The sequence below is a fragment of the Cherax quadricarinatus genome, chromosome 31 (genome assembly GCF_038502225.1).
Source record: "Cherax quadricarinatus isolate ZL_2023a chromosome 31, ASM3850222v1, whole genome shotgun sequence".
Classification (NCBI taxonomy): domain Eukaryota; kingdom Metazoa; phylum Arthropoda; class Malacostraca; order Decapoda; family Parastacidae; genus Cherax; species Cherax quadricarinatus.
Window position 1 is genome coordinate 15,831,382 of NC_091322.1, and position 12,824 is coordinate 15,844,205.

The 12,824-nt window shown below is 38.8% G+C and overlaps 1 protein-coding gene across 1 annotated transcript in view; it reads right to left on the reverse strand.

Moving 5' to 3' along the window:
* Nucleotides 1-1,498: 1,498 nt before the first annotated feature.
* Nucleotides 1,499-12,824, reverse strand: part of LOC128698122 (thioredoxin-related transmembrane protein 1) — a 63,106-nt gene continuing 51,780 nt past the window's right edge. The window contains exon 6 of the mRNA XM_070090218.1: nucleotides 1,499-2,551. Within this exon, the coding sequence (XP_069946319.1) occupies nucleotides 2,240-2,551 (312 nt within the window). The 3' untranslated portion in view covers nucleotides 1,499-2,239. The remainder of the gene's footprint in view (nucleotides 2,552-12,824) is intronic.

Genomic DNA, 12,824 nt, shown 5'->3' on the forward strand with positions numbered 1-12,824 from the left:
CGTCGCTCCAGCCACTAACAACAAAATCAGCACCTTCCACTTACTTTCAACTGTATAGCACAATTTACCCAAAATTACAAAAGGGCAATTTTAATCCACCATATGACAATTAAAAAGAAATGGATTCAAGCAAAATAAACAAAGTATTAACAAGATATACATAAGAGTTTATTTAACACCTATGTTTATGCATAAGCAAATTTCATAGGGGCTCACATTTATGATCAGACTAATTTTAGGCATGTATACATCAACTCTTTTCAAGAGTTAGCAGGTGGGCTATAACATGAGCATAATATAATTTAAATCCTACTTGACACTATCCTATTAAGTTTTTATTCACGAGACTCACCCAGTAAGTACAATCTTATTAAAATAAGGCCAACCTATAGAACCCTGGATTATTCTGACTCCAGCAAAATTGATGGTCATGCTATGTATAAAAAAAAAAATTAGCATTACAGATCAATAAATTGTGGTTTGACTTGCTGGCAATATCACAGAATTAACTATAAAAAAGGAGGTAGGGCTCAAACTAATGGAATATATAATAGGACTTTTTGCCACTTTAAAATGATACAAAATATCTCCATTTTAATGCCTGAGTTGGAAACATCTACAGTACTTCTGTCAGCCCACAGGCACTAAAGACTTAAAAGTAATCTCTGGAAAAATATGCTTCTGATAATTTACTTAAAACTAATCTCTGGAATTAAATTATACTTTTGATAACACCGTAAGATTTGTTTTGTATATATCTAAAGCAGTAAAAACTTAAAAAAAAAGTAACATAATGCACCAATATGCAATGCAAAACGAAGTGCTATACAAGTTGATCAAGATTGTAGAAATCCCAAAATACTGTATATAAAAAAAAGCAAAATCCTCCGTAAGCCAGGAAAGATTCTGTAAATAAAATTACTTGTAACTTGACATACATATACTTGAATGTATACTTAGTATGCCAGACATCTCGGGTTAGTTAGGACAGCCTCCTAACTTATAATTTTCAACAAAATGTTTATTCAACTTCATCTTAACATTCCAACAAGTGTAGAAGACTTTGATTAGGAAAAACAGTAGACCTGTATAGCCTAAAAGATATCCACCCTAAACGATTCTCAAATTTTACTTTATACATAACTAAACAATATAACAAATCACATTGTGCCTGCCATTAGCACCATATGATACTAGACCTGAACCCTTTGATCAGTGTAAACACACACCAACCTGTTCTGCTGCCAAAGAAACACCTAATGTTTCAAGCAGCATTAACACAATGAATGGTAATCCAACTATGAAATGCTAAGTGTTATGAGCCTTGTTCCTAGTAGAAAATGAATATTACAATCCCTGAAAAAATTGCAAGAATCCAGACGAGCAATTTAAAAAACTCGCATTATCTAAGGTCATTGTTGAAAAAAAAAAAAATTGTAAAGCTAATTGTAACAAGCTTAATTTGAAGCCATATAAATTTAAGATACAAAATTCCTCATAGTTACTTTATGATTAACATTGAAAAACAAACAAAAAAAAAAAAAATGATTTAGAACCAAGTTTCTTCAATTAATTCTACTGAAAAAAGCAAGTGCTAAATATATGATATTATATATTTTCAGTAAATTATATTACTGGCAAAAGCAGACTAAAATGCATTTCAAATTCTTGAAGAAAATTTTAAAAATGAATCCCAGATAATGGATTAATAATATTACACCCAAGGTTTTAGGCGAGTTTTTGTACATAAAAACAAGGATAATTTTGAAAGTAAGTTTCTATCTACAAATGAGCAAATTTCTGGTTTATTCATGAGTAACATGGCAGGAATAGCAACCTCAATTTTTGGTCAGTACCAGATGCTGCATGACAAAGAAAAGATGGTATGAGGCCTGTGTGTTTGTGTGCAAAACATTCTATCTTTCCAACATACAATATTGCAAGACACCACTGAAGTTATATGTTTCAACATTTATATATTGTAATGAGATACCATAAATAATATAGTGAAGGAAAGATGTGGGAATGAGCTAAAACCCTTCATAATGAAATGTATATACTGTATAATAAATTCCTCTCAAGAATGAATTCCTCTCAATCTTGATACAGTATGAATATTATCAGTTACATTAACTTTTTAAAAGGACTAAACTATGTATCTCAAACAATTTATCATCAGAATTTGTGGAAATCTAATATGGTTACCAACTTCACATGGGTACCTATAAACCTAAGCCTGCTAGTCTTTCCTGGGTCGTCGACGGCGAACTTCTGGAGAACTTTTTGACTCCTTGTCATCTTCAGCCTGAGAGTCCTTGTCGTCTTCAGCCTGAGAGTCCTCTTTTTCTTTGCCTTCACCCTCACTCCTTGCCTTTTCTTCTTCTGCTTCATCTTCATCTTCCTCTTCCTCTTCCTCCTCCTCCTCCTCCTCCTCCTCATCCTGTTCCATCTCCTTATCACACTTTTCTCCCTCCTGAGTGTCTTCTTTTGGCATGTCTTCCTTAAGATTATCTTCAACTCTTACTTCAGAGTCTTCAACTAAATCTTCCTCCTGCAATATAATTTTTCTTAGTATTAAAATGTGTTCAACTTCTGCATACAGCACAAAAAATCAAGGCTACAAACGTAAATAAAGTACACATATAAAAAAAATATTAAAAAAAAAAAAAAAAAAAAAAAAAAAACTCAGCATAAAACTTGATACTGATTGCCCACCGCCTCAGCAGTACTGAGCTCTCCCACCACCACCACTATTTACTGTACACAATGGCTATATAAAGAATTGTAAAAAATATGAATTGTGTATTTTTTCCATTCTATAAAACACCCTAAAGTATCACGTAAAATTACTGTACTTAAAAGCTTTATTACTACCACTTTCATAAATAGCACACATGTGCAACAGTTATGTACAGTGGAACCTCTGCTTACGAGTGTCTCACCATGTGAGTTTTTCAGGATATGAGCCATCGCTCGGTCGATTTTTTGCTTCTGGATACGAGCCAAAATTCAGGTTGCAAGCTTCCCTCTCAAGGGAGGTTCCTTGACACTGGTGAGGGGCTCTTGATCTAGGGAATTGTATCCATGCTCCAGTTTCCTAAATTAAGCCTGAATATCTTCCATCCCCTACCCCCACAGGCACTGTATAATCCTATGGGTTTAGCACTTCCCATTACAATAATAATACATATAATTTTTTTTTCAACAAGTCGGCCATCTCCCACCGAGGCAGGGTGACCCAAAAAGAAAATACTTTAATCATCATTCAACACTTTCACCTCACTCACACATAATCACTGTCTTTGCAGAGGTGCCCAGATACAACAGTTTAGAAGCATATATAAAGATGTATAACATACCCCTCCAAACTGCCAATATCCCAAACCCCTCCTTTAAAGTGCAGGCATTGTACTTCCCATTTCCAGGACTCAAGTCCGGCTATATAAAAATAACAGGTTTCCCTGAATCCCTTCACTAAATATTGCCCTGCTCACACTCCAACAGCTAGTCAAGTATCAAAAACCATTCGTCTTCATTCACTCCTATTTAACACGCTCACACATGCTTGCTGGAAGTCCAAGTCCCTCGCCCACAAAACCTCCTTTGCCCCCACTCCCTCCAACCTTTTCTAGGACGACCCCCTACCCCGCCTTCCTTTCCCTACAGATTTATACGCTCTCCAAGTCATTCTACTTTAATCCATTTTCTCTAAATGACCAAACCACCTCAACAACCCCTCTTCAGCCCTCTGACTAATACTTTTAGTAACTCCACACCTGCTCCTAATTTCCACACTCCAAATTCTCTGCATAATATTTACACCACACATTGTTCTTAGACAGGACATCTCCACTGCCTTCAGCTGCCTCCTCGCTGCAGCATTTGCAACCCAAGCCTCACACTCATATAAGAGTGTTGGTACTACTATACTTTCATATATTCCATTCTTTGCTTCCACAGATAATGTTTTTTGTCTCCAAATACCTCAACACACCACTCCTTCATCAATTCTATGGTTAACCTCATCCTTCATAAACCCATCTGCTGACAAGTCAACTCCCAAATATCTGAAAACATTCACTTCTTCCATACTCCCTCTCTCCAATGTGATTTCCAATTTTTCTTTATCTAAATAATTTGATACCCTCATCACCTTACTCTTATCTATGTCCACTTTCAACTTTCTACCTTTACACACCCTCCCAAACTCGTCCACTAACCTTTGCAACTTTTCTTTAGAATCTCCCATAAGCACAGTATCATCAGCAAAATGTAATTGTCAACTCTCATTTTGTATTTTATTCCCGATAATTTAATCCCATCCCTCTCCCTAACACCCTAGCATTTACTTCTTTTACAACCCCATCTATAAATATATTAAACAACTATGGTGACATTACACACCCTTGTCTAAGACCTACTTTTACCAGGAAGTAATATCCCTCTCTCCTACACACCCTAACCTGAGCCTCACTATCCTCATAAAAACTCTTTACAGCATTTAGTAACTTACTACCTATTCCATATACAATGGAACGTCAGCTTACGAAAGCCCCAGCATGCAAACTTTTCAGGATATGAACAGTCGTTCGGTTGATTTTTTGCTCCTGGATACCAATGAAATTTCAGGATGCGTACTTCCCTCTCAAATAAATAAAATATTTATTTCTTTGCAAAGGTTACAATGTTTGTTTACATATCATAATATGACTGGAACAAAGAAAGCCACTATCACGCTGAGGCTATTTCGGGCAAACTTTACCTAATACTTATAGACTAAAGTCTAGACAGGTGAAAAGTAGTGGTTACCAATGTTCTGCTGATGGTGGCATCAACTACTGGAAGCCATTTGAAGTTTCTCCTTACTGTTTATTACAAAAAAAAATATTTTTAGATGGTGGATTACTCATTTTGTAATAAAGAGTTCGGGATACATAAATACACAAAATATTTATCATTTTAATTGCATATAAAAATAATCTTCAATATTATATAAAACAATCTTTGGTCTAGAGGTATTTGAACATACACGTTACAATAATAAATTATTATCGTCTAAAATAATAATTAATGACCCTACACACAGGGTACAACTTTCTTAGACACTACTGTGTCATTCATATATATATATATATATATATATATATATACACACACACACACACACACACACACACACACACACACACACACACACACACACACACACACACACACACACACACACACACACACACACGTATTTTTTTTTTTCCCAACAAGTCGGCCGTCTCCCACCGAGGCAGGGTGACCCAAAAAAGAAAGAAAATCCCCAAAAAGAAAATACTTTCATCATCATTCAACACTTTCACCACACTCACACATTGCTTTTGCAGAGGTGCTCAGAATACAACAGTTTAGAAGCATATACGTATAAAGATACACAACATATCCCTCCAAACTGCCAATATCCCAAACCCCTCCTTTAAAGTGCAGGTATTGTACTTCCCATTTCCAGGACTCAAGTCCGACTATATGAAAATAACCGGTTTCCCTGAATCCCTTCACTAAATATTACCCTGCTCACACTCCAACAGATCGTCAAGTCCCAAGTATCATTTGTCTCCATTCACTCCTATCTAACACGCTCATGCACGCTTGCTGGAAGTCCAAGCCCCTTGCCCACAAAACCTCCTTTACCCCCTCTTTCCAACCCTTTTGAGGACGACCCCTACCCCTCCTTCCTTCCCCTATAGATTTATATGCTTTCCATGTCATTCTACTTTGATCCATTCTCTCTAAATGACCAAACCACCTCAACAACCCCTCTTCTGCCCTCTGACTAATGCTTTTATTAACTCCACACCTTCTCCTAATTTCCACACTCCGAATTTTCTGCATAATATTTACACCACACATTGCCCTTAGACAGGACATCTCCACTGCCTCCAACCATCTCCTCGCTGCTGCATTTACCACCCAAGCTTTACACCCATGTAAGAGTGTTGGTACTACTATACTTTCATACATTCCCTTCTTTGCCTTCATAGATAACGTTTTTTGACTCCACATATACCTCAATGCACCACTCACCTTTTTTCCCTCATCAATTCTCTGATTAACCTCATCCTTCATAAACCCATCCGTCGACACATCAACTCCCAAGTATCTGAAAACATTCACTTCTTCCATACTCCTCCTCCCCAATTTGATATCCAATTTTTTTTTATCTAAATCATTTGATACCCTCATCACCTTACTCTTTTCTATGTTCACTTTCAACTTTCTAACTTTACACACATTCTCAAACTCATCCACTAACCTTTGCAATTTTTCTTTAGAATCTCCCATAAGCACAGTATCATCAGCAAAAAGTAACTCAGTTCCCACTTTGAATTTGATTCCCCATAATTTAATCCCACCCCTCTCCCGAACACCCTAGCATTTACCTTTTTTACAACCTCATCTATAAATATATTAAACAACCATGGTGACATTACACATCCCTGTCTAAGACCTACTTTTACCGGGAAGTATTCTCCCTCTCTTCTACATACCCTAACCTGAGCCTCACTATCCTCATAAAGGCTCTTTACAGCATTTAGTAACTTACCACGTATTCCATATACTTGCAACATCTGCCACATTGCTCCTCTATCCACTATCATATGCCTTTTCTAAATCCATAAATGCAATAAAAACTTACCTACCTTTATCTAAATACTGTTCACATATATGCTTCAATGTAAACACTTGATCTACACATACCCTACCCACTCTGAAGCCTCCCTGCTCATCCGCAATCCTACATTCTGTCTTACCTCTAATTCTTTCAATTATAACCCTACCGTATACTTTTCCTGGTATACTCAGTAAACTTATTCCTCTAAAATTTTTACAATCTCCTTTGTCCCCTTTCCCTTTATATAAAGGGGCTATACATGCTCTCTGCCAATCCCTAGGTACCTTCCCCTCTTTCATACATTTATTAAACAAAAGTACCAACCACTCCAACACTATATCCCCCCCTGCTTTTAACATTTCTGTCATGATCCCATCAGTTCCAGCTGCTTTACCCCCTTTCATTCTACGTAATGCCTCACGTACCTCCACCACACTTACCTTCTGCTCTTCTTCACTCCTAAAAGATGGTATAACTCCCTGGCCAGTGCATGAAATTACCGCCTCCCTTTCTTCCTCAACATTTAAAAGTTCCTCAAAATATTCTCGCCATCTACCTAATACCTCCCTCTCCCCATCTACTAACTCCCCTACATATTTACAATAATAAATTACAATCAACTCCGTGTCTCACGACACCCTAATGACGCTCTGTGTCTCACACGACACTTATCCGAGTTGTGACACTCCTTCTCCACCGTGTCACTTGATACCCTTTTCTCCGTGTAATGACGCTCCTGCTCAGCCGTGTCACTTGACACCCTTTTCTCTGTGTCCCACGACACCCTTTTCTCTGCGTCATACACACCCTTTCTCGACTGTGTCACACTTGACACCCTTGTCTCTGCGACACACACTCACTCCGCATAGCGTCTTTCCTTTAGAGGCCAGTCACATGACACTATTCAGTGTACACTACAATCGTAACTACTTTAGTGTCACACGACACCCTTTTCTTCTCAGTGTTCCACTACGGTCCTATAGCATATCTCAGTGTTACACTCCATCATACTTCCTTCAGTGTCACACTACGGTCCTATCCCAGTTCAGTGTCACACTCCAACCTTTTCTTCAAACAGTGTCACACTAAAACAGCATCAGTTGACTTGGCCCACAGTTGACCAGCGTAGGCGGTGAGTCCGCAGACATCACCTGTCCTGTAAATACTCTCTAAGGCCAGTAGAAGTACACCGTAAGATGGTCTGGTGAGTACTGTCTACCGCCTTCAAAACCAGTTGACACACCGCAAGATAGTTTGATGAATTACTAGCAGAACACACTATGTTGCAAGTTCACTGAATGCGGCCGTCAAGTAACTGAGGCCATCAGACTCAGTGAAATGCGGTAAGCGCTTCTTCTAAAACCAGTAGAAGCCAGTAGAATACTCTCTACTGCCAGTAGATATGTACCGTGAGGTGTTCTGGTAATTACTGCTTCTAAGACCGGCTCAGCAGCCCCCACATTGGGTTTAATGACGTACCCTTGGTACTGCCGGCCGGCAGGTTAACAATTCAACCGCTAGTTTGGCAGGGGGCCGTCACACTGTTGCTATTATTACTATCATATTGTATTATTATTATAATAATAATAGGATTGCTGTTTTCTTTTTCTGTCTCATAAGCACGCTAGATAACAGGGATATCTTGCTACTCCTACTTACACTTTGGTAACACTTCACAGACACGAACATGCATATATATATACATACATCTAGGTTTTTCTCCTTTTTCTAAATAGCTCTTGTTCTTCTTTATTTCTTCTATTGTCCATGGGGAAGTGGAAAAGAATCTTTCCTCCGTAAGCCATGCGTGCCGTATGAGGTGACTAAAATGCCGGGAGCAATGGGCTAGTAACCCCTTCTCCAGTAGACATTTACTAAAAAAGAGAAGAAGAAAAACTTAATAAAACTGGGATGCTTAAATGTGCGTGGATGTAGTGCGGATGACAAGAAACAGATGATTGCTGATGTTATGAATGAAAAGAAGTTGGATGTCCTGGCCCTAAGCGAAACAAAGCTGAAGGGGGTAGGGGAGTTTCAGTGGGGGGAAATAAATGGGATTAAATCTGGAGTATCTGAGAGAGTTAGAGCAAAGGAAGGGGTAGCAGTAATGTTGAATGATCAGTTATGGAAGGAGAAAAGAGAATATGAATGTGTAAATGCAAGAATTATGTGGATTAAAGTAAAGGTTGGATGCGAGAAGTGGGTCATAATAAGCGTGTATGCACCTGGAGAAGAGAGGAATGCAGAGGAGAGAGAGAGATTTTGGGAGATGTTAAGTGAATGTATAGGAGCCTTTGAACCAAGTGAGAGAGTAATTGTGGTAGGGAACCTGAATGCTAAAGTAGGAGAAACTTTAAGAGAGGGAGTGGTAGGTAAGTTTGGGGTGCCAGGTATAAATGATAATGGGAGCCCTTTGATTGAACTTTGTATAGAAAGGGGTTTAGTTACCTATAACACATATTTTAAGAAAAAGAGGATAAATAAGTATACAAGATATGATGTAGGGCAAAATGACAGTAGTTTGTTGGATTATGTATTGGTAGATAAAAGACTGTTGAGTAGACTTCAGGATGTACATGTTTATAGAGGGGCCACAGATATATCAGATCACTTTCTAGTTGTAGCTACACTGAGAGTAAAAGGTAGAAGGGATACAAGGAAAATAGAAGTATCAGGGAAGAGAGAGGTGAAGGTTTATAAACTAAAAGAGGAGGCAGTTAGGGTAAGATATAAACAGCTATTGGAGGATAGATGGGCTAATGAGAGCATAGGCAATGGGGTCGAAGAGGTATGGGGTAGGTTTAAAAATGTAGTGTTAGAGTGTTCAGCAGAAGTTTGTGGTTACAGGAAAGTGGGTGTGGGAGGGAAGAGGAGCGATTGGTGGAATGATGATGTAAAGAGAGTAGTAAGGGAGAAAAAGTTAGCATATGAGAAGTTTTACAAAGTAGAAGTGATGCAAGGAGGGAAGAGTATATGGAGAAAAAGAGAGAGGTTAAGAGAGTGGTGAAGCAATGTAAAAAGAGAGCAAATGAGAGTGGGTGAGATGTTATCAACAAATTTTGTTGAAAATAAGAAAAAGTTTTGGAGTGAGATTAACAAGTTAAGAAAGCCTAGAGAACAAATGGATTTGTCAGTTAAAAATAGGACAGGAGAGTTATTAAATGGAGAGTTAGAGGTATTGGGAAGATGGAGGGAATATTTTGAGGAATTGTTAAATGTTGATGAAGATAGGGAAGTTGTGATTTCGTGTATAGGACAAGGAGGAATAACATCTTGTAGGAGTGAGGAAGAGCCAGTTGTGAGTGTGGGGGAAGTTCGTGAGGCAGTAGGTAAAATGAAAGGGGGTAAGGCAGCCGGGATTGATGGGATAAAGATAGAAATGTTAAAAGCAGGTGGGGATATAGTTTTGGAGTGGTTGGTGCAATTATTTAATAAATGTATGGAAGAGGGTAAGGTACCTAGGGGTTGGCAGAGAGCATGCATAGTTCCTTTATATAAAGGCAAAGGGGATAAAACAGAGTGCAAAAATTATAGGGGGATAAGTCTGCTGAGTATACCTGGTAAAGTGTATGGTAGAGTTATTATTGAAAGAATTAAGAGTAAGACGGAGAATAGGATAGCAGATGAACAAGGAGGCTTTAGGAAAGGTAGGGGGTGTGTGGACCAGGTGTTTACAGTGAAACATATAAGTGAACAGTATTTAGATAAGGCTAAAGAGGTCTTTGTGGCATTTATGGATTTGGAAAAGGCGTATGACAGGGTGGATAGGGGTCAATGTGGCAGATGTTGCAAGTGTATGGTGTAGGAGGTAGGTTACTGAAAGCAGTGAAGAGTTTTTACGAGGATAGTGAGGCTCAAGTTAGAGTATGTAGGAAAGAGGGAAATTTTTTCCCAGTAAAAGTAGGCCTTAGACAAGGATGTGTGATGTCACCGTGGTTGTTTAATATATTTATAGATGGGGTTGTAAGAGAAGTAAATGCGAGGGTCTTGGCAAGAGGCGTGGAGTTAAAAGATAAAGAATCACACACAAAGTGGGAGTTGTCACAGCTGCTCTTTGCTGATGACACTGTGCTCTTGGGAGATTCTGAAGAGAAGTTGCAGAGATTGATGGATGAATTTGGTAGGGTGTGCAAAAGAAGAAAATTAAAGGTGAATACAGGAAAGAGTAAGGTTATGAGGATAACAAAAAGATTAGGTGATGAAAGATTGAATATCAGATTGGAGGGAGAGAGTATGGAGGAGGTGAATGTATTCAGATATTTGGGAGTGGACGTGTCAGCGGATGGGTCTATGAAAGATGAGGTGAATCATAGAATTGATGAGGGGAAAAGAGTGAGTGGTGCACTTAGGAGTCTGTGGAGACAAAGAACTTTGTCCTTGTAGGCAAAGAGGGGAATGTATGAGAGTATAGTTTTACCAACGCTCTTATATGGGTGTGAAGCATGGGTGATGAATGTTGCAGCGAGGAGAAGGCTGGAGGCAGTGGAGATGTCATGTCTGAGGGCAATGTGTGGTGTGAATATAATGCAGAGAATTCGTAGTTTGGAAGTTAGGAGGAGGTGCGGGATTACCAAAACTGTTGTCCAGAGGGCTGAGGAAGGGTTGTTGAGGTGGTTCGGACATGTAGAGAGAATGGAGCGAAACAGAATGACTTCAAGAGTGTATCAGTCTGTAGTGGAAGGAAGGCGGGGTAGGGGTCGGCCTAGGAAAGGTTGGAGAGAGGGGGTAAAGGAGGTTTTGAGTGCGAGGGGCTTGGACTTCCAGCAGGCATGCGTGAGCGTGTTTGATAGGAGTGAATGGAGACAAATGGTTTTTAATACTTGACGTGCTGTTGGAGTGTGAGCAAAGTAACATTTATGAAGGGGTTCAGGGAAACCGGCAGGCCGGACTTGAGCCCTGGAGATGGGAAGTACAGTGCCTGCACTCTGAAGGAGGGGTGTTAATGTTGCAGTTTAAAAACTGTAGTGTAAAGCACCCTTCTGGCAAGACAGTGATGGAGTGAATGATGGTGAAAGTTTTTCTTTTTCGGGCCACCCTGCCTTGGTGGGAATCGGCCAGTGTGATAATAAAATAATAATAAATAATAATACTGTAATAATAATGTACTATAATAATAATTATAATAATAGATGGCTTCAAAAGGCCATCACTAGACAGCAGTGAATACCACAACAATGTGGGAGCAGTTATGGCCGCCTCCACTTGCCTCATAATGACATTTTATTCATTCTAGAGTATATATACATGTATCAAGTTTCTATGTTGTTTATATTGTTTATTATATCGTACTAGATCAACTGTGATAGATAAATAAGCCGTAGAATTGATATTAGCATTATACTGAACTGCATTTTTCTTGCCTCTGATTGCAGGAATTCTGCAGGAATGGCTTTTCAATTAATTTAAACGAGGAAAATTGACTCGGCATACAAACAAGGTCACGGAATGGATTAAGTTCGTAAGCCGAGGTTCCACTGTATTTGCAACATCTGCCACATTGCTCTCCTATCCATTCTATCATATCTCTTTTCTATATCCATAAATGCAATGAAAACTTCCCTACCTTTATCTAAATACTGTTCACGTGTATGCTTCAATGTAAACACTTGATCTAGACATCCCCTACCCACTCTAAAGCCTCCTTGCTCATCTGCAATCCCACTCTGTCTTACCTATAATTCTTTCAATACTAACCCTACTGTACACTTTTTCCAGTATACTCAGTAAACTTATTCCCTTATAATTTTTACAATCTCTTTTGTCCCCCTTCCCTTCATATAATGGAACTATACATTCTCTCTGCCAATCCCTAGGTACCTCTCCTCTTTCATACATTTCTTAAACAAAAATACCAACCACTCCAACACTATATCCGCCCCTGCTTTTAACATTTCTGTCACGATCCTGTCAGTTCCAGCTACTTTACCCCCTTTCATTCTACGTAATGCCTCACGCACCTCCCCCACACTCACATCCTGCTCTTCTTCACTACTAAAAGATGTTATACTTACCTGGCCAGCACATGAAATTACCATTTCCTTTTCTTCACTGACACTTAAAAGTTCCTCAAACTATTCCTGCCATCCACCCAATACCTCCAGCTCCTCATCTAACTCCCCTACTCTGTTTTTAACTGACATCCATTCGTTCCCTATGCTTTCTT